Source organism: Ictidomys tridecemlineatus, chromosome 5 (genome assembly GCF_052094955.1).
Source record: "Ictidomys tridecemlineatus isolate mIctTri1 chromosome 5, mIctTri1.hap1, whole genome shotgun sequence".
Classification (NCBI taxonomy): Eukaryota; Metazoa; Chordata; class Mammalia; order Rodentia; family Sciuridae; genus Ictidomys; species Ictidomys tridecemlineatus.
Window position 1 is genome coordinate 174,992,079 of NC_135481.1, and position 23,019 is coordinate 175,015,097.

At 44.7% G+C, this 23,019-nt stretch overlaps 1 protein-coding gene across 1 annotated transcript; it reads left to right on the plus strand.

The window, feature by feature from the left end:
• Positions 1-771: 771 nt before the first annotated feature.
• Positions 772-21,804, plus strand: Tbc1d20 (TBC1 domain family member 20). The gene is made up of 8 exons (XM_005320564.4): positions 772-963; positions 10,205-10,390; positions 11,760-11,840; positions 16,501-16,687; positions 16,932-17,033; positions 17,749-17,890; positions 19,272-19,459; positions 19,673-21,804. Exons 1-8 carry the CDS (start codon positions 894-896, stop codon positions 19,926-19,928), a joined length of 1,212 nt encoding a protein of 403 aa, XP_005320621.1. The 5' UTR covers positions 772-893; the 3' UTR covers positions 19,929-21,804.
• The last annotated feature ends 1,215 nt before the right edge of the window (positions 21,805-23,019 follow it).

Consider the following 23,019-nt stretch of genomic DNA (forward strand, 5'->3'; position numbering starts at 1 on the left):
CACTAGTGAACCCTGAAACCAGGACAGAACGGGACAGACATGAAATCAGGAGGAGCCAGTAATAAGTCTCACCATTTATTGGTGGAGGTTGGACTATGAGAGTTTTCAAGCAACTTGAATTATGAGGACTTCATACTCTGCGTTGGAGATTTGGGAAGTGGGGTATTTCTGGCCACTACAATATCAGAGGTGTGATTGGGTGTGTAGCATTGCAGAAGAAGGAGTGCAAGTGGAGATGAGAAGGAAATCAAACACCAGAGAAGCCAGTGTTATTTTGGGCAACTCAAGGAGGGAGCACTGTTCCAATAGCTGTATTCATGGCGACCCCTTGTATTGTGCATTGCGCGGCTTGCGGAGCCGTCAGCAATGGTCCTGCTAAACCCTGAAGTACTCAAATGCATAGAACAGGAGTTTGCGCGGGAAAGCGACACTAGAGGTAAAGTCCTTGTTAAGCAAAATAGCTCGTAATTATTCAGTACAGTACTTACCACGTGGGTAATGGTCTAAGCACAATAATATTCTCATCACTACCATTCTAGAGATTATAAAAGCCAAAGAAATGACAAAATCCGATCCTGAACACACGACATCAAAAGCGCCACGCGCCACAGTTGGAATTCAAACAATTCCTCAGCAAGATCCCTGATCTTTCCCCACCACCCGCGCCCGCCGCCCAGGGCGCAGGCGCGCGTGCTCGGCGACCGTCGCTCGCCCCTGCGTGTTGTAGGGTCACGTGCCGGCGTGGGGCGGGGCCACCTGCGCGCCTGCGCGCCGCGGGATGACGAAACCAAGCCTATCCCACGTAGTGGGCGCAGCGTCCTGCGGCCAGAGTCGCGTCTCCTTACGGCTCCGACACCAGCCGGGGCTCGGGCCGGGGCCCGGGCCCCCGGGACATGGCCCTCCGGCGTGCTCAGGGCGACGGCCTCACCTCCAGCCGCTGGGTCGGCGGCGCCGACAGAGCAGGTACGGAAGCCCACCGGGGCGCGGGGCAGCGGCCTCCAAGGACGGCCTGAGGGGCCAGAACCGGGTCAGAGGAGCGGGCCGAGGGCGGGGTCGCGGCGCTGGGAGAGGAAAGGGGCGAAGGACCTGGCTCACGTCAGAGGGGGAGAGGGCCTGGAACTGACGAGTCCTGAGCCGTCGGAGGAAGAGCCCTGGCGGGGAAGGTCCGGGGGCCGTACGCTGCGGCCTCCGGTACCCCAGGAGAGGAGGATTGGGACTCCCAAGGGCTGAAGCCAGGCCTCACCCCGGCCCGCGGCTGCCGGGCCACGTCCGCAGATTCTGGGGCTTCCTTCCTGGTTGTTGGGCAGGTTTCCCAAACTTCACTCGGACCGACCAGACTGAGGCGTTCCTCCCGTATCTTTAAAGTACCATAGAATTCCCCCTTCTAAAGCGTCGAGTTCAGTGGTTCTTGGTTCTCTCGCAGAGCTGCAGGCACCGCCACTGTCCAGTTCCGGACCTCTGGTTCCAAAAGAAACCCTTGCCGGTCAGCAGTCACTCCCCGTTCCCCCGTCGACGCACTCCCGGCAACCGCTCCTCTCCTGGCGCTCCTAATCCTCCCTTAACGTTATTTAATTGTGTAGAAAGCGATTCTGCTTTTTATACTGTTTCAGTCTAGTCAGTGCTTTCGGTGAAATCATGGTCTTGTAGCACCTATTCCCAAGACACCTTCCATAGCATAAATGGGTGGTAGTTAAAATTATGAATGTTTACCTGCATCAAGTGAAATCTTTTTCTTCTCTTGGGAAGGCTGAAGTAGCTATCCTCCTTTCCCCTCTTCTGATGAGTGGTGCCCTAGATAGAACAGTGGTATTTTGATGAAGTTCCTGGTATCCACATCATGTTTCTAGGGCTCAATTTTCTGTTATCCCTCTTTTCTTTTGGTTGGAACTGGAGCTCACTACACATGTTAGTTTTCTGGGGTCTTTGTCGTTGCAACATTTTGCTGGTGTTTGTGTGACATCTATCCTCATGGCATAATAGTCAATGTCCCAAGCAGCGTGGGTTATGTGACCTGTTGCAGTGCAACTGAATAAAAGACTCGCCTCCTTCTGTATCCTTGACTTTGCTTCTTTGGATGAAAAGGAGGAACTTAGAGATGAGGGGCTTGGGGGGAGGGTGTTTGTTTTGGATTTTTTTTTATTCATATTGGAGAATTATTGACAAAAGAATAAAAGAATAAAAGAAAAAAGAAAAAAGAATATTGGAGAATTGTTGACAAAAGTTACTAATGCTAGAAGCTGCCTTTGTAAAGGATGGTTAGATTAGTTTACTAGACTATCATTCTCAGTTGTTGGAGTAAAGCACCTTTTTTTTTTTCCTTTCTTTCTTTTTGGTGTTCTTAACCACTGAGCCACATCCCCAGCCCTTTTTTGTACTTTATTATTTAGAGACAGGGTCTCACCAAGTTGCTTAGCACTTCGCTTTTGTATTGTGCATTTACCACACTATTCAAACTGTATGCCTAAAAACTAGCAATTTTATTATATATAAATGTTACTGTAACAATTGTTAAATGTACTGTTTGGTTGGGGGCTTTTGTTTGCTTTGTGCTCCTGGAGGTTGAACCCTTTTTATTATTTTGAGACAATGTCTTGCTAAGTTGCTGAGCCTGGCTCTGAACTTTCCATCCTCCTACCTGAGCCTCCCAAGTGCCTGGGATTATAGGCATGAGCCCCCATGTCCAACAGCATCTTTTCTTGATGCCTTTGTTATGGTTCAGACAGTTAATGAATCTCCTCTTGTTTGGATACTGTTTTCTAGAAACTATTTAGGACTGCCAAAGACAGAAGCTACTATATTTTATTTTATTTTTAATGGGAATCTCACCCAGAATAAGATATTATTTTCCCCTTCCATTGTCTGTCTCAGGTACAGACATGAAGTCTGAGCATAAATTTTCTTTTTTTTTTTTTTTTTTAACATTTTATTTATTTTTTCTTAGTTCTCGGCGGACACAACATCTTTGTTGGTATATGGTGCTGCTGAGGATCGAACCCGGGCCGCACGCATGCTAGGCGAGCGCGCTACCGCTTGAGCCACCTCCCCAGCCCCCCTGAGCATAAATTTTCAAATTAATTTCTCATGTCCATATTGGGAGTTCAGGGCAAGTATAGGGAATATCTCTGAATAGGAGAATCTCTCTCCCTCACCCTCTCTCCCTCTCCTTTACTCTTCCATTGTGATTGAAGCTATCATTTTTGAGTTTAGCTTCAGTTTAAAGACTAATGTTTTCTGGATATGCAGGCATATACTAAATAATCAATATGGAATTTTGTGCTCTTGCATAAGCTTCTGTTTTACAAGTATGTATGTAGATCACTTACCAGATTCAAGTCACTAATTATTTTAGGGCTCTGATTAAAAACTCTTAAGATGATTCATAAGTGTGGTCATCTTTAGTCATGGCCCTTTCCCTCTATATTAAATTCCTGAAGCCAGGGACTTTTGGAGATACCTGTTACTCTGAGGAGGCAGAAATCTATACCTGGGTTCTGTAGCCAGTGTTGGGAGACACCTCAGACAGTAATGGGCCCAGCCATCTTTATCTGAACTGTTAAGAAATACTGCTTCAGTGGCCCTTATTTTAATAGAAAACAGGCCAAAGTATGCCTGTATCATTTTTCCTTGTTGAATGAATTGCTTTTCAGGTACTAGGAGTTTATTTATAGCAGCCTTACGTTTTATAGCCAGCTGTAGGCAATCATTTCATCTATCATGGTTATGATAGCCAAGTCCTCTACTACAGAAGAATTTAAAACATATCAGCTTTGGAATATATACAATACACCTTTCTTATAAGTGAGGCAATAAGTTGGAGAGCAGAGGATTCAGGGAGATTGGAATGAAATCAGTGATACCTTCAGATGAAATGTGGGCTTTAATATCAAGCCAAAATGCAGCATGATCAAGTCCAAAAATATGTGTCCTACCCTAAAATCTATACATAAAATTTACCTTTAAATAAAATAGATAGTAGGCATTCATTTCAGTCTTTTTCTTTAACATCCAAGAATAGCTCTGTGATTTTTTTGCTTTCTTAGATGAAAACAATGTGTGTGAAGTATTTGTTCAGTGAAGACCCTGCTAAAACTTTTTGTAATGCAGTAATTGACCTTCTCACCTTGGAGTTTATGTATCTCTAGCTCATTGAATTTTGTTTTATCTTTCTGTATCACAGTGAGAGAGTATACATTTGATGCAATAAAATATCCATGGGGGTGGTACATGTAGGAGTGCCTTCCTCATCTGCCACTGACATTTAACCACTGGAATGTGGGGGTAAGGAAGGCAGTCTTGGGGCTTGAAATAGCAGCCACAATCCACATTTGAGCAGCATACTAGGAGCTTTATTTTATTTTTATTGCTTCTTTTTTTGGGGGGGCACCAAGAATTGAACTCAGGGGTCCTTAACTACTGAGCCACATCCCCAATATGCATGCATGTCTGTCTGTTTATCTTTCTTTCTTCCTTTCTTCTTATGCTGGGAATTGAACCCAGGGTCTTGTGCATGTGAGGCAAGCATTCTGCCAACTGAGCTATATTCCCAGCCCTAGTTATTTATTTTGAGATAAGATCACATTAAGTTTCTTAGGGTCTTACAGAGTTGTGATGCTGGCTTTGAACTTGCAGTCCTCCGGCCTCAACCTCTGAAATTGTTGAGATTGCAGTTGTGCACCATCACACTGGGCCTTGGGAGCTTTAGAAACAAACTAGAGTGCTGGATATGGTGGTATATGCCTGTGATCCCAGTGGTTTGGGAGGTCTGAGGCAGGAGGACTGTGAGTTCAAAGCCAACCCCAACAACTTAGTGAGGCCCTAAAAAATCCAGCAATACCCTATCTGTAAATAAAATATAAAAAGGGCTGGGGTTATATAGCTCAATGGTTAAGCATCTCCTTTAATCCTGAGTACCAAAGAAAAAATAAATAGACCAGAATCTACAATTTATATTTAGAATTCTACAGTGAGCATACTAACAGTAGTATAGGAAAAGTATCATATACTTTAGGACAATTTTTTCCAGGGGAACAGTAACTAAGTAACTTATTCAATGTCCACACATTTATGGAGTTCCTGCAGAGTAGCAAAAACAGGAAGATACTAAATTTTGAAATGCTGGATTAAAAATAGAATCAGTGCCAGGCCTGTAATCCCAGTAGCTCTGGAGGTTGAGACAGGAGTATCTCAAATTCAGAGCCAGCCTCAGCAATAGCAAAGTGCTAAGCAACCCAGTGAGACCCTGTCTCTAAATAAAATACAAAATAGGGCTTGGGGATGTGGATCAGTGGTCAAGTGCCCCTGAGCTCAATTCCTGTTACCAAAACAAACAATCAAAACAGTATTAAGAGAAACAAGTGGTCAGACACAGCCGTGCATACTTGCTATGCTAGCAATTTAAGAGACTGAGGCAGGAGGATTGCAAGTTTGAGGCCGGCCTGGGCAACTTAGACCCTGTCTCAAAATAAAAAGGGCTGGAGATATAGTTTAGCAGCAAAGCACCCTGAGTTAAAAGTAAAAAATAAAAAAGAGTGAAAATAAGTATTAGAGCCAGGATTTTGGTTCAGAATTAGTTAACACTCTGACAGATTTTTTGCCAAAACCTCACAGAAATCCAGCTGATTACAAACAGTGTTCTCCCTGAAATACGAGCAGCAGTTTTCCTTTTCCCCAATTGCTGAATAGCCTATTTGGAAAGAGGAGTGGGGGTGGAATATGTCTAAACAAACTGAGGGAAATTACCCTATGCTTAACAAAAGGGGCAATGCAGTTTCTAAATGTCAGCCTCCCTCAAGTAATACTCAGTATTACCATGTAAGTGCTCTTAACTTGTGGTATATGGAAAGTGCAAGAATACACAAGTAAAAAAAAAGTTAGATTTTTTTTTCCTTGTGGAAATTAATTAAATTCCTGCACTTATTTTGTCTCGGCCTGTGTTGTCATATAAAAAGTCTTCTTGGCGTCTGAGGATGTGGCTCAGTGGTAAAGCCCTTGCCTACCAACCTCAAAGCCTTGGGTTCAATCCCCGGTACTGCCAAAAAAAAAAAAAAAAAGTTTCTAAAAAGTCTTCTTGAGCTGGCATGTAGCTCAGTGGTAGCATGCATGAAGCCCTGGGTTCCATCCCTAGCCAGGGGAGAAAGGCGGAGAGTCTTCCGTTTCCTGTATGCCTGTGACCCCTCTGAAAACATTCAGCCTCTTCTTCCAAAGGAGGAAGTCCCTGCAGGGTGTTAACCAGACTTCCTGCAGGTTGAGTACAGCCTGACCTTGATTAGCCTCACTTCCTTCAGTGCCCCTACTTCTGCACTCTTCCTGTACCCAACTCTGCCACATGTCAGAACTCCTCTGTTTCCCAGACATGCTGTTGGTGTTTAGTTCATGTGACAAGGTCTTTGCACATACTCTTTCCTCTGTCAGGAATACTTTCCCTTCAACACACTCTTCTGTGTGGCCATGTTTTCAAGAAGATACCAGACTATTCTTGGTGAAGCCTTTCCTCATTGTCTCAGAAGTAGTCATTCTTTCTTCTAGGTTTTTATAATCCTTCATGATTCTGTAATATCCTATGTAATAATTGTGTTCCTCTCTACAATGATATACTAAAGGTCTGGGTGGGAGACATATTAATCTCTTTATTCAGTACAGTGCTTAGTACAGATAGTCACTCATTAAATGATGGACTGATGGGTGGGTGAATGGATGGAAGGAAGGAGGAAATGAACTCAAGGGTAGACACACCAGAGCTAAGAGCTTGACACACCTCATAAACATTTAATTTGCTTACAGAGGGAATTGGGGACTTGATTTTTCATGATTTCTGGGTGAAGCAGCCATTAAATTTAGTATCCAAACTGGGCCAGTTTTGCAGGTTGCAAGAGGAGTTAGCTGTGAACAGTTACATCAAGACTCCAGTTGTAAATCAGGAAGATCTCAGACAAATGATCACCCTCCTAGGCTATCATTGTTGTTAGGAGAATAACAATAGTTTGGCCAAGATAACAGGGTACCTTGCAAAAAGTCACTTGTGTGGGCTGCGGATGTGGCTCATGCGGTAGCGTGCTCGCCCGGCATGCGTGCGGCCCGGGTTCGATCCTCAGCACCACATACAAACAAAGATGTTGTGTCTGCTGAAAACTAAAAAATAAATATAAAAAAATTCTCTCTCTCTCTCTAAAAAATATGATCTGAACCTGGCACCTAAGTCCAATAGTACACAAACTTTTAAAAAATGTATACAAACTTTTAAAAAAATATAATAATAAATAAAATTTAAAAACAAATGGATTTATTTTTTTAAAAAAAGTCGCTTGTGTTATTTTACTGTCTGCAACTTCAGTGGCATATGACCCCAGTCCTCTATTTGTGTGGTTTATATGGCACAACTCTCACAGGCTCCTAGTACCAGTTCCCATTTCTGTTAATAATGTGCAACTTTCTCATGGAGACAGTTTGAGACAGACTTTTGTCTCAGAATAGAACATTGCTGAGGAAACCTACTTAATGACCTTTCTGAAGTCTAACCTTTCTTCCAATGTTACCTTCCTTCTTACATTAACTCTAGAGCCTTGTATCTAAAATTTATTCCATAATATTTTTTAATGAATCCGTTTGCTATCCAAGAAGAAGCCCTATATGTATATTCAAACCTTCTATTCTCTACTAAATCCTCTTCTTAAGTTATGCTTCTTGGCTTGACTTGTTAAAATCACTTTTGGGTTCTTTCTTGGCCTTCACTGTCTGTGTACACCTTTTTTTTTTTTTTAATTATAGGACAGTGCCTTGTAACATTTGATGTTGTCTTATTTCATTTTTCTTGTGTTTTGTTTCATTTTCTAAGTGTTACAGGCAAAAGAAAAGAATCTAAATATACCCATAATTCATTTAACTTCAGCTAGCTATTCTAAAAGTAGCTATTCGTTTGGATACAGTGGTGCGTGCCTGTAATCCCAGCAACCCAGGAGGCTTGCAGCCGTGACAGGAGGATTTCAAGTTCCAGCAAGACCCTAAGTAACTTAGCAAGAGTTTCTCTTGAAATAAAAAAGGGGCTGGGATGTAGTTCGGTGTTAAAGTACTCTTGGATTAAATCTCCAATACCAAAAAATAAATAAAATAAGCCATCTGCTTGAAAATTCTAAGATCTTATGACCCCATTATTTTAAATAGAAGACTAATGGTGACAGATATCAACCATAAATTCCCAACCTATATCCTAAAAAGTAATGTAAACACAGTAAAATGCCTGTAAATAACAGACTGTCACATAAGAATATAAGATGCTTAAAACATTACTTTCTGTGCAATCAATATCTCTAACCTCCAGCCACACTAGAAATCCTAGTACCCTTTGACAAGTCTTGCTTCTGAAACTGTCTCCACGTGATTCTGATGTTCACCAGTTATATTAACTGGTATATGTAAAAACTGATATGTGTAACTGGAGACTTCTCTATGTGATTTTGTTAAAAATGTAGTATTGAGCTTCACACAGTAAGTTCACAGCAAGTTCAAGGCCAACCTTGGTAACTTAGCAAGACCCTTTCTCAACAAATAAAAAGAACTGTTGGTGCATGCCTGTAATCCCAGCAACTCAGGAGGCTGAGGCAGGAGGATTGCGAATTCAAAGCCAGCCTCAGCAACCTAGCAAGGCACTAAGCAACTCAGTGAGACACTGTTTCTAAATAAAATACAAAAAAGGAGCCAGGCAGGATGGTGCAGCACCTGGGGAGGCTGAGGAGGAGGATCACAAATTCAAAGCCAGCCTCAGCAAAAGTGAGGCACTAAGCAACTCAGTGAGACCCTGTCTCTAAATAAAATACAATATAGGGCTGGGGATGTGGCTCAGTGATTGAGTGCCCCTGAGTTCAGTATCTGGTACCAAAAAATGAAATAAAATAAAAAGGACTGGGAATGTAGCCCTATGGTGGCATAGTGCTTCTGGGTTCAATCCTCAGGACTGCAAAACAAAACAAAACAAATGTGTATTGAGGCATGACAGAGCCACACCCTGAGCTACACCCCCAGCCCTAATACTTAGAGGGTTTTATTTATTTATTTTTTTTTTTAGAGGAGGGAAAGTTTATTTGGTGCTCACAGTTCCAAAAGTCTCAGTCCATAGATGGCTAACTCCATTGCTCTGGGCCTGAAGTGAGGCAGAGCATCATGGTGGAAGGTTATGGAGGAGAAAAACAATTTGGGACATGGGAGTCAGAAAGCAGAGAGCTAGGATTGAGTTTTAAATTACCTTTTTCCTACATAAATGATAGGAAATTTTTCCTAAATTGAGATATGAGTGTTCTTTGAAGTTTGAGTACTAAGAAAGAACAGGAAAACATTGCCACTGACTGATAAGCCTGAATTTACTGAACATTTATTATAATTCTGATTCCTTGCTTGTTACTTATATATCTCAATAGAATCTTACACATCATGTACTACATAATTATTCATGGGTTGATTTTTTTAAATCTCTGCTGTTTTAGAATGAGGAAGTTAACTAATATTTAGTAAATATCACTGTGATCATTGTGACTGTCCTGACAGATTGGTGTTAACCCTGAGGACCAGAGAGGTGAAATAATCTGCTCAAAGTTATTTGAAGGGATAAGTGGCAGACCTAGATGTGAACCATGATCTGTCTAATGTTAACACATTCTTTTTTTCTGTCTGATGTTAATGCATTCTTTTTTTCTTTAAAGAAAGATGCCTATGCTCATTGGTTCCAACCTATAGAATAAATCACCTTCTAAAAAGTAGTGCACACCTGTAATCCCAGCTACTGAGGAGGCTGAGGCAAGAAGATTTCAAGTCTGGGGTCAGCCTTAGCAATTTAGCAACACTCTATCTCCAGAAAGGGAGAGGTAAGGTAGGTACCTCCTGTTAGACAGGAGGGAATGCAGCTCAGTGGAGAACGCTTGCCTAGCATGCATGAAGCCCTGGGTTTAATCCCCAGTACCAAAAATGAAATAAGTAATTTTTAATTATTTTATAATGAGTGCTCCCCCACAGGATTAAAAGCACTTGGCATGAAATTTTGAGTGTCTCTGTCCATGAGATTTAAATGCCAGCTTCTAACAGGAGGTACCTACCTTACCTCAAACCAAATAAGGAGAGGGAGCCCCAAGCAGAAAACTACACGTGCTGAATGTAAGCCTCACATTCTCCACATACACCTTTTTTTTTTTTTTTTTTTTTTTTTTTTTTGTAATTTCAGGCTTTAGTGCCAAAAGGAAGAAGAAAGTGGCAGAGATATATCAGGCTCTGAACAGTGATCCCACTGACGTGGCTGCCCTCAGACGCATGGCTATCAGTGAAGGAGGTCTCCTGACTGATGAGATCAGACGAAAAGTGTGGCCCAAGCTGCTCAATGTCAATACGAGTGACCCACCTCCTATATCAGGTAATGGGTTAAGGGCACAGGAGGGGAGCTTGTCCGGGAGGTGGGGAGAAAATAATACTGGGATCCTTGATTTTTATGATCAACCAAGAGTAGATGAGTAAATCAAAAACATTTTAGGAAATCCTTGAGCCCACTCTGAAAATAAATTCAGACTGATGAGTAGAGTCTTATTCAAAACTGGAATGAAGCCAGTCAAGGTCACACACATCTATAATCCCAGCTATTGGGGAGGCTACGGCAGAAGGATCACAAATTAAAGTCCAGCCTGGGCATCTTAGCGAGGCTTTGTCTCAAAACAGAAAGGGATGGGGATGTAACTCAGTGGTAAAGCGACTCTGAGTTGAATTCCTAGTACCAAAGAAAAAGGCATTGCTGTATTCAAACTCTCAGTTCTGGGATGAAATTCTTCTGTCAGATTCTAGACTTCCCTTGTCTCCTGATAAGATGGAATCAGTGTGTGGAAACTTACACAGCTTCCTCTCATACTTCTGATTTAGGTTACAAAGGAAATCTGTGCTTATTATAGCACTTGTTGTGGCTTGAGGGAAATGGTACCCTTGTGTGTATAATAGCAAGAAAATACTGTTGTACTCTTGAACTAGTTGGACTTACCAACCAACTGACCACAAGTTCTATCTCTTGTTTGCAGTATCCTAGTTTTAGAATTTCAGGGCTGAGGGATGTCAGGTTCATCTTTGTCTGAGTTCACTCCTTCTGAACAGCTCAGGATGCCTACGATCTTATAGATGCTGGAATTTTTTTCATTGGTCTATGACTTCCACATTCATAATTTTATTCAGTACTTTTAGTAACCTGAAAGGTACAAATGGAAGGGAATATCATCATTTTGTACACATGGGCTATTCTCTGGGTGATGCTCAGTGGCAGCCTGCACAGACCCAGGCCTCCTGACTTTTCTGGTGCTGTCTCCACCCTACTGTGGACAGTCTGTTCATGACTTGCATTAAACAGTATGTGTTTGTCCATACATGATGAAATATGCCTATAATCCTAGCCAGTGACTCAGGAAGCTAAGGCAGGAGGATCACAGGTTCAAGGCCAGACTCAGAATTTAGTGAGGCCCTAAACCACTTATTGAGACCCGACTCAAAATAAAAATGACTGGGAATGTAGCTTAGCAGTAAAGCAGCCCTAGGTTAATCCCCAGTACCAAAAAACAAAAACAAAAAAAGAAACACTCCAGCATGCATTTAAAATTGAGTAGGGATTCCCTTCCACATGTATCTGGAGTTGTGTACTTTTCAGGAAAAAGCTGCATTGTATCCACCAGGGCTTTGACGTTATTCCAGAATGTTTCCTTATATGACTTCCCAGACATTCCTGCAGTAACACGTTCTTTTTCCAATAGGAAAGGACCTACGTCAGATAAGCAAGGACTACCAACAAGTGCTGCTGGACGTCAGGCGGTCTTTACGGCGGTTCCCTCCTGGTGAGACGCTCTTCCTTCCTTTGGAAGTCTTTCTGCCCTGTTGCACTTCCCTCTTGTGTTGGTGCTTGCCAGTCTGAGGACTTTCCATCCCAGCCCACAAAGGCCCAACATGTAGGACCCTGCTTCTCAGGCATTTGGGGTGCTTTCAGTCTGCTGAGTCATTCTTTTGATGACTGGGCCACCATCAAGCCTCCTTTGTGAAAGCCTAAACCCGACATAATGTTTCTTGGCCTGGAGGTTGTAATGAGAGAAGAAGAATTTTTTTGGTCTTTTTTTTTTTTTTCCATTCATGCCACAGAGAGGACTTTAGAGATTGGTAGAGCCATCAGTCTGGCTTTAGAGAGCAAATTGTCTTAAATTGAATACTAATAAGAACTGTTAATATCATCATCTAACTAGATTTTTAAACATAACATGTATTAGGTCCCTTGGACTAGAGGGGAGGCCATTCCCTTCATGTTCATAGAATCTATTCTTAAAATTTCCTCCCTTGGCTGGGGCTACAGCTCAGTTGGTAGAGTGCTTGCTTTGCATGCACAAGGCCATAGTTTCGATTTCCAGTACCACCAAAAAAAAAAAACCGCCTCCCGCTTCTCAGGAAGAAAGAGAGGGATCCTTGTCATTTCCATTTTCACAAGGAAGGAAATTGGACAACAAACCTTATATATATGACCTATTTCTCTTCCTCTGATTACTCCACTTGGAAGTCCCTGGAGAGAGGAGAGCTGCTGAAGGGAACTAGAGCCTCTAACCCTGTTTTTCACTCATTTGAAACCAAGCTCTAGCTTGGATTTGTCTGTTAGGGTCTTCTTTTCTGCTTGTATCCATGTTCCCTAGAGAGGCCCTTGTGACTCCCTTATAGCCAGTAGCCTTCCAACTTTGGTTTTCTTGTTGTTGTTGTTGTTATTTTCCTGTACTGGAGTTTAAACCCCAGGGCTCTCTACCACCAAGCTGCATCCCCAGCCCTTTATTTATATATTTATTTATTTTAATTTTTGAGACCGGGTCTTGCCATTTTGCCAAGGCAGACCTCAAACTTGTGATCCTCCTGCCTTAACCTCCCAAGTAGCTGGGATTACAGGTGTGTGCCACTGTGCCCAGCTCTAACTTGGTTTTGTTTTGTTTTATAATTATAGATTGACACCATGCTTTTATTTTGTTTATTTTTGTATGCAGTGCTAAGGACAGAACCCAGTGCCTCACACATGCTAGGCAAGTGCTCTGCCGTGGAGCTACAGCATCAGCCCTTGGACTTGGTTTTGATAAGATTTGTACCCATGATCCAGTCCCTTTTTCCTACTTCTTAGTCCAAATGAGACCTCTCCGAGCGGATGGCTCCCCTTGCCTTCCCTAGTAAACTGCTTTTCCTCCGAGCCCTCTGTTCCTCTTCCATTGTGTCACTTCAGTCTGTGCTGCTCTGGCAGGCTGAAGTTTTGTCGTGGCTTTGTGGTCTTTTCCATTCGTTTTCCGCTGGGCTTGGCTGAACACTCTTCACTTTGGAAATTCAAATAGGGTTTAGTTTTGACTCTTACTGCTTTCATTATTTTACCTATCCATAGTTCTTGGTTTCTTTCTTTTTTGTTGATGTTTTATTGTTTGAAATATGACTTTTTTTTGAGACGTGGTGGAGGAAATGTGGGCATGAGGTAAGCTTTACTGTCACCTTGCACCTTTTGTTCAGTGGGATCTGAGCCCTTAAGTGAGCTGTTTTCTCCCATATCGGTTTTTAACAGTGAAAGTTAAGCTACTACTATATTTATAACTCAAACTTCGGGAATTCAAAATTAGCATCCTTGCCTGTGAGCTTATTTTTTAGTTTTAGATGGACACAATATCTTTATTTTATTTTTATATGGTGCTAAGGATTGAACCAAGTGCCTCACGCATGCTAGGTGAGCGCCCTACCACTTGAGCCACAGCCCCAGCCCGTGAGCATCTTAAACCTGAGTTGTGCTCTTGTGTTCCACATTGTTCTGTCAAGCTTTGTTAGAGAGAACCTTTATGAGCAGCAGCCTGCTGTCCAGCTTCAGACAGAGTCTCTTACCCATGTCAAGGGTCACAGCCTGTACGGCTGTCCGCATGCAGCTCTCAGGACATTTTTGCTTGTTTTTCCTATGGCTTTTTCAAATTGGCTTAGGTGCAGTTGTCCTCTGATCATGCTTCCTGCTGAGCTTTATCTTAAGTTCACAGACTAACCAGGGTTGGATTTTCTGGAAAATTTTCAGCAGAACTAGATCAAAGATTGTGATAGCTTTCTGACTACGGCCCACTTTAGTCTCCTTGGCTATGGTGGCATTCAGCTCCCTTAGCTGAGCCTTGAGGTCTAGCTGGATTCATCTCTTGCTCCTGAACTGCCCGAGAGATGCAGGACTCAAACCTACTGGGTTTCTCACCTTTGGGCTGTAGTCTTGCCATTCCCACTGAGCACAGCCCTCCCCTGGCTGCTGGCTTAGGGGGACAGTTCAGCACTCTTAACACTAAACACCCAGATGAGTGAGGAGTTTGCTGACCACTGCGGACTGGCTTCATCCTCTGAAAGAGCTCTGGAGACAGGCGCCCCCATTTCTAAGTGTATTTTCGGGTGGAGGAGATCAGTCTTCCCTGGAATATTGGTTTAGTTTAGAGGGGAATATGCAGCTTTTTCAATTTTTAATTTATAATTTCATTCCAAAAAGTTGCAAAAGTAGGACAAAGAATTCTCCAGATACGTTTTACCCAGATTTCCTTATGTGTTTTACCACATTTGCTTTATTAACAATTTGCTATTCTTTCTTTCTTTATACATAGAAATGAATTTTTTTCTGAACTATTATTTAAGAGTACAGTGGGATCCTAATTAGAAAAAGTTATACTCCATGTATAATATGTCGGAATACACTTTACTGTCATGTTCTCTAAAAAAATTAATATTTAAGGGCTGGGGATGTGGCTCAAGCAGTAGTGCGCTCGCCTGGCATGCGTGTGGCCCGGGTTCGATCCTCAGCACCACATACAAAACAAAGATGTTGTGTCTGCCGATAACTAAAAAATAAATATTAAAATCCTCCCTCCCTCCCCCCCCCTCTCCCTCTCTCCCTCTCCCCCCTCCCCCTCTCCCTCTCCCCCTCTCCCTCTCCCCCTCTCCCCCTCTCCCTCTCCCCCTCTCCCCCTCCCCCTCTCCCCCTCTCCCCCTCCCCCTCTCCCTCTCCCCCCCCCTCAAAAAAATTAATATTTAAAAAAAAGAAGCTGGACAAGCACAATGTAGCAAGCCTATAATCCCAGCAACTCAGAAGGCTGAGGCAAGAGGATCAAAGCCAGTCTCAGCAAAAAGCTAGGTGTTAAGCAACTCAGTAAGACTCTGTCTCTAAATAAAATATTAAAAAGGCCTGGGGATAGGGCTCAGTGGTCAAGTGTCCCTGAGTTCAATCCCGGGTACAAAAAAAAAAAAAAAAAAAGCCAGGCGCCACGGTGCATGCCTGTAATCCCAGCAGCTGGGGAAACTGAGGCAGGAAGATCATGAGTTCAAAGCTAGAGTCAGCAAAAATGAGGCACTAGGCAACTCAGTGAGACCCTGTCACTAAATAAAATACAAAATAGGGCTGGGGATGCAGCTCAGTGGTTGAGTACCCCTTGAGTTCAGTCCCCCGTATCAAAAAAAAAAAAGTTTATCATAAACATGGTCCCTCTTTAACCAAACTATTTCAGGATGTAGTTCTAAAATTAAGTTTCTCACCAAATCAGTGGCAACATTGAAAAATACTGTTATCTAATCCAATCTAATTTTTGAGATTTCACCATCTCGCCACTTATCCTTTATAGGAAGAGGAAATACAAATTCACCCATCTCCCATTCAGCCATCATCTCTTTAGCCTTTTTTTTTCAGGGAGGAAGTATAGGGATTGAACTCAGGGGCACCTGACCATTGAGCCACATCCCCAGCCCCTTTTGGTATTTTATTTAAAGACAGGGTCTCAAGTTGCTTAGCACTTTTCTTTTACTGAGGCTGCCTTTGAACTTGCTGTCCTCCTATCTTAGCCTCCTGAGCTGCTGGGGTTAGAGGCATGTGCTACTGCACCTAGCTTCTTCAGCCTCTCTTAATCTGTAGCAGTTCCTTTGTATTTTATGACAGCCTAGTTATCCTGCTCAGTTTTCCTTACTTTGGCTTTGCCTGGTGTTTCCTTATTGTGAGATCAGGCTTATGCACCTGATAGGAGTTCCACCCGTGTGCCACAGAGCTCCTGTCAGCACATCATATCAAGAGGTGAATGCCATCCCACCCTCCCTTGTGGAGGATAGTAACTCCAATTAGGTTAAGTTGGTGTCTTCAGGTTCCCCCGTATGTTGAAGGTGTGGCTCTTTTCTGTGTGTCAACTTGATAGATGTTACCAACTTGTTTTATTTTATTTTTTTAAGAGAGAGTGAGAGAGAATTTTAATATTTATTTTTTAGTTATCGGCAGACACAACATCTTTGTTTGTATGTGGTGCTGAGGATCCAACCCGGCCGCACGCATGCCAGGCAAGCGCGCTACCACTTGAGCCACATCCCCAGCCCCTCAACTTGTTTTAAATCCATTTTCTTTTATTGGACACTTTCTCTGAAAAATCCATTGCTGGCCTTCTTCTTAATCTCCCTGTTACTGGGCTGCTTGCTGTTTTCAAACGTACCTCCTCTCCACAGGCATGCCAGATGAACAGAGAGAGGGTCTCCAGGAAGAGCTCATTGACATCATCCTCCTCATCTTGGAGCGCAACCCTCAGCTGCACTACTACCAGGGATACCATGACATAGTGATTACGTTTCTGCTGGTGGTAGGCGAGAGGCTGGCAACATCCCTGGTAGAAAAATTGTCTACCCACCACCTCAGGTACCCCTGCAGAGGGATATAACAGGAGGGTGACACTCCTTAAGCTCAGCCCTCTCAGGATAATTCCTTAGTCCTTTTTTTCTTCCTTTGGGCACTGGGGATTGAACCCAGGGGTGCTTTGCCACTGAGCCACATCCCCAACTCCCTTTGTCATTTTCTTTTCAGTTTTTTCAGTGGTCACACCCTCCAGCCATGATATCTAAGTGCTTGATCTGACTAAGCTCATTGAATTGTCTCACTCTAGGGACTTCATGGATCCCACAATGGACAACACCAGGCACATTTTAAACTACCTGATGCCCATCATAGACCAGGTGAACCCAGAGCTCCATGACTTCATGCAGAGGTACACGATGCCGCCTTCGTGTGTGTAACACCCGTCTTGCCTTTGCTCTCCTGGCTCTTGTTTCTTCTTCACAGATCTTTTTCCATTTCCTCATATATTAGGTTGATTCATGTTAGTTGTCCCTTCCAGTCACCAGCAATCTGATGATTCGGTTCTTTACATAGTCTTAGAGCCCTTTTTCGGGTCCTGGAATGCAAGGGGGAGATGACCCCTGGCTTGAGGAATTCACATCTGGTAGGGAGGAGGGGTGGCATCAGTTTACCAACTTAGACTTGCTCCAAGATGAAGTACGAGTTCTTGGAGATTGAGATAAAAGGACAAGGCCATCCATGAGTGATTTTATTTCCCAAGTTCCAAGGAGAAGAAAATTTTCTGTGCAGATATCAAAATTGTCTCAGAAAGAAAATCACAATATAGTTCTCTGAAAACACCTCCTTATTCCTATAGTTGACATCTGTTGAGCATTAGAAGAGCGCTTGATGAGATAAGGCAGGCAGCATGCTGTTGTGGTATGAGTGTCATGCTGCAGTTTTAAAACTTTGTATTTTTTGAGGAGAAAATGCTAAGTTCTCAGGTAGCTGGATTTAAAAAAAAAAAAAAAAAGTGTATTTCCCAAATGCTTCCTTCTCACCAGCACTGAGGACAAAGAAGGCCCTGAGAGAGGGAAGGGGTGACATAACAAGGAACCTAACATTTGGATTTCCTTTGCTCCTAGTGCTGAGGTGGGGACCATCTTTGCTCTCAGCTGGCTCATCACCTGGTTTGGGCACGTCCTGTCTGACTTCAGGCATGTTGTGCGGTTATATGATTTCTTCCTGGCCTGCCATCCACTGATGCCCATTTACTTTGCAGCTGTGGTAGGTACCCAGCATGAGCAGCACCCAAACTCTCCGCCACCTACTCTAGGTTGACCATCTTCCCTGCAGGGGTCTGGTGATCATGAAAACATGCAAGAGATGGCATTTCCTAGGCAGGTGTCCCTCTTCTGTGCAGTGTAAATGGGGGTGTTATGAAAAACAGAAAAAAAATTACAGAGATTTCTGTCCTGTAAGACTCTTCTGAACCTTTGAAGTGCCAGTGTGCATTGTGAATTGTCATTGTTCTGCTGATGCCTTCTGGAACTATGTTCACCTGATACCTCATAGAGAAGCAGTCTGCACAGCAGCTGCCAAAGGAGAGAGCTGGCCTCAGGCTATAGAAGCGAGGTGGCTGGTGGTAGTGGTGAGGGCTGCACTTACTAGAAGGTGACGCACACCTGTAACCCCAATAAGTCAGGGGCTGACACAGCAGGATCACAAGTTTGAGGCTAGTGGGAACAACTTAGCAAGATTCTGACTCAAAATAAAGTTAAAAATTTTTTTAGGGCTGGGGATATGGCTCAAGTGGTAGCGTGCTCGCCTGGCATGCGTGCGTGCGGCCCGGGTTCGATCCTCAGCACCACATACCAACAAAGATGTTGTGTCCGCCGAGAACTAAAAAATAAATATTAAAATTCTCTCTCTCTCTCTTTAAAAAAAAAAAATTTAAAAAGGGATGGGGGGCTGGGGCAGAGTACTTGCCTAGCATGAGTGAGGCACTGGGTTCTATCTTCAGCACCACATAAAAATAAAAAACAAATAAAATAAAGGCATTATGTCTGTCTACAACTACAAAATTAAAAAAAAAATAGGGATGTAACTCAGTGGTAGAGCACCCCTGAGTTCAATCCCTTGTATGGGGGGTGGGGGAAGCATAGGCCTGAGTAATTTGTAGAGGTGGGGACCCAGGAAGTTCTTCACAGATCCCTTCAACAGCAGTGGATTTGGGGGCCAGCAGTCAGAAGGAAGATGTTTAAAGAGAACGAGACGATTCCTTCTATGATTTTGAACCATTTCTTTGCTGAAGCTCCAAAAATCTCCCCATGATCCCTCTCCTTTTCTTCTTAAAATAATTGCCTTCATTTCTTTCAAGACTCTGAGAGACACTTGAGCAGACAAATGTGCCTGGAAGGACTTACTTTAATTTGTCAGTCTTTCACGTCATGAGTGGCAGTGCGCTCCTAGCAGGAAGACCCAGCCCAGCTGGAACAGCACTGAAAGAATGTGCCTCATTCCTTCCTAGATGGATACAAGAGCTTGCTGAGCAGCTGGGCTGGGCTCTGTCTGTTTCCCGGTTTGAACTCATCTCTATAGAGACTGAGAGGAAGCTGGCCACGGCCCTGTGTGTCTGGTCCATGATGCAAAGTCTTTCTTCCCACAGATTGTGTTGTATCGTGAGCAGGAAGTTCTGGACTGTGACTGTGACATGGCCTCGGTCCACCATTTGTTGTCCCAGATCCCTCAGGACCTGCCCTATGAGACACTGATCAGCAGAGCAGGGGACCTCTTTGTTCAGTTTCCCCCTTCTGAACTCGCACGGGAGGCTGCTGCCCAGCAGCAGGCTGAGAGGTGAGCAGAGCGAGGCACTAGTAGAGTTGGGGCAGCTGTAAAGGGCAGAGGCAGGGGAGACTGTGGGGTGAGGACAGGCAGGACAGTGGCCAGAGCCATTCTAGCCGAATCCCTTAGACTTCTCGGGTCTTTATCCAAAAGAACTTTCTGGCTCTACCACTCGTCTTCCTCTTCCTTCATACCAGTCCTTATTTCTGCCTCCTTCCTCTGCAGAACCGCAGCCTCTACCTTCAAAGACTTTGAGCTGGCATCAGCCCAACAGAGGCCGGATATGGTGCTGCGGCAGCGGTTTCGAGGACTTCTGCGACCTGAGACTCGAACAAAAGATGTTCTGACCAAACCAAGGACCAACCGCTTTGTGAAACTGGCAGTGATGGGGCTGACGGTGGCCCTGGGAGCAGCTGCTCTAGCAGTGGTGAAAAGTGCCCTGGAATGGGCCCCCAAGTTCCAGCTGCAGCTCTTCCCCTGAAGCCCAAGCCACTTCCTCTCACAGTGAACCCGGTCTCGCCCTTTCCCAGAAGGACTGAGAAGATGGAATTTCCTTGATTAAAAGGGTTTCGGTCGAGGGTGTTCTGTTCCTGCCACCCTCGCCTGCCACGTTTGCCATGGCTTTGGAGGCCAGTCACAGAGCAAGCCTGACCTGCGGTGTCTTCCACGGACCTGAGAGTGTCTCTGCCACCTCCCCTCATGTTGGTGGAAGTGGGTTCTTTTGTTCCCAGCCATCCTGAGAACCTCAGGGCCTGGGCTTCCCTGGCTACCGGGGGACGTCCTGGCTACCCAATAGAAAGTAAGCCAGACCCCAGAATGCCCTCCTTGCAGCTCCTGGGGTTCTGTCCACTTCAGATAGACGAGGAAGGAGGCCTGCTACTGAAGGAGTCGGGCCTTGGGTGAAAGTGAGGGACAGAGGACTCTCGTGTGGGAGCCCTTTTAAAAGCAGCTCCATTAGCTGGTCAGAAATCAGACACGAATGAGGTGACTGGTGAAATCCTACCTATTTTCAGCCTAGAAATCACGTGGGTACTTCCAGTCCAGCAGGAGAGAATATTACCTAGACTGGTTTGCCTGCCTTTTTATTTCTTCCTGTTCTCTTCTACAATCCACATGACATTACTTATAAAAGACACTTTTATTACTATTTTTAGAATTATATACTCCTAACATGTAAAGTACTTTCACTTTAAAAAGAACCGTTCCTTCATGGAAAAAAATAGTTCTCATCAGAAGGATGAGCTTGTACAACCCTGAAGTTTACTTTCTACTCAACTGCGTAACATTTCACTTCAGCCAGAGCTGCCATTTGTGGAGAGCCCCCCACTTCCAACCCACTTTGCTTCCTTCCTGTTCCCCACAGACCAGCCTTCCACTCCCAGCGAGGTGCCCACTCGCATCGTCTGGGCTTGATATAGCAGAGCCCCTGGTGTCTGCCTAGTGGGAAATGGTGGAAACTTGCTGGTACCAGAAAGGGACAAACTGTAATATGAAGAGCATGGCAGGGCCTAGAGCAGCCAGTCCCGCCCCAGGCTTCTCAGAGGCCCCCCAGGCCTTGGGAAGAAGGGGGGATCCCACGGTCCTCCTGGGCAGCTTTCTGTGAGTGAAGCCAGGTTTGTACATTAACTCGAGTTTGGGGGGGGAAAAAGTGCCTTTTGCTGCTTTAAAAATTGGAGTGCATTGTGTGGAGCAGCTGTGTACTTTTATTTTCCTGGTCTCCCAGCTGGTGATTTCATTAAGTGAACCGGTCAGAAGCACTCCGCCCTCCTGCACGCCCACCATGTGCAGGGAGGGTGGTCAGCAGGCTTCCCACCAGCATGCTGGAGAGTTCTGAGTTACACTGAGCACTTTAACCAAAACATCAAAGCATGGTGAGTCGTGCACAGCAGGAGGCACGTAGAGTGAATGTGCTGCAGATGGATTAATCTAGAAAGTGGTGGGATCATTAGGACAAATGAAAATTCTTCCAGGATCCAGAGGTGACAAGATGGCAAATATTCCATCTTCTCCTGTGCCAAGTTTGTCCTCTTGCCATCTTTACAAATGGCAACAGCTCTGTGCCTCTAGCCGAAGCATGCAAACCTATTTGTAAACCCAGCGATGGCAAGAGGTGGAGGAGCTGCTGGCGACCCAAGGCCACAACTCTGGATCTCAGGAAGCAAGCGATGTTTGCCTGTGCTGTGGCCTAAGGAGAAAGTGTGCACTGTAGCTTTGCTCACACCAGGATTCTCCCTAGCCACTGAGGAGAAAGCATTATCTATTTACCTTCAGGTGACTTATTTATTCTGTAAAGAATATGTGTAAATATTTTGTACAGAGAGCCCTGTATGAAATAAACAGCCATATGTGGTTACTAATTATGTCTGTCATTTGTCCAGACCCTCCTAGGCTACCCTTGAGCTACACCCCAGCCCTTTTTACTTTTGGGAACAAGACCTCAAAACTGTAGTCCTCCTGCCTCAGCCTCCATGCCTGACTCTTCGGCAGAATTTTGATAACTGCAGAGTTGAAGAAAGGGTGTGTGTGGTGTAAGTTATTTGGTCTTTGTGCAGGTTCCTGACCCAGGGTTCCTGCAACCCTTGGAATTGCCACGGAGTGGATGAGTCAGGAATGTCTGTCATTTTTAATAAACTCACCTTAGTTCATGCTAACCAGGTGACTTAAGTGAGACTCCTAAATGGCCTCATGACAGGGCTGGTCACTGGAAATACCTAGTGATTACACTGACCTAGGGGTTAGAGGGGGGAGATCTATGAAAAACCAAATGAGGTTCTGTGAGCTGCCTGGCCGGTGAGTACGTGGATATGCAGGGGTCGTGACAGCACATGACTGCAGGGACATGGAGGCTCACCCCCCATCTTGTTCTGGTCACCTCCTCTAGCTGCAGGTCACTGAGTCCAGTGTTCCCTGTGAACATTAGTGAGCCCAAGGGGGAGAGGTCATGGAATTCCCAAATTCTGGCCAGGCAGAAGTGTGGGTCACTGGGCACCCCATCTGTGCTGGCATCTGAAGTGCAGGCAGTCTCTGGGCTGAGCCTTCTAACTGTGGGACCTGATGCGAACTCCAGAGAGCGGGAGAACTGGTTACTGGACACCCAGTTGACTTCAGAAAACCCCACCCAATGTGCAAGGCCAAGGAGGGAGTAGCCAGGGCACAACAAAGCTGACCATGAAGCCTGGGGGTTGTGGGGAGAGAGAAGCCCAGGCCTGGAGCTGGGTCTGTGGATCAGCTCTGCCTGATCCTCCCCCAGGGCTGGGGAGGCTGCTAGCCACCGCCAGCCAGAGTCAGTGACCTGCACCCACACCACACCGGCAAGCCAAGGTCACTTACCCACCCATGTTCTCTGGTGTCTGCTCACTGCCTGGGGTCACCTTTTGCTCTGGGCATCCAGACAGGGTGGCAGTGCCTATTCAAGGGCTGGAACAAACCTTTCCCCCAACATCCTCAGGCCCAGCATCTAAGCCTGGAGTCAGGCCCGGAGCAGCAGAGGCACCCCTGCCTGCTCTCGTGATCACATTTGTGGCAGAGACTCTGCTTTGGGCATTAATAACCAGCTCTCGATAGAGGATGGG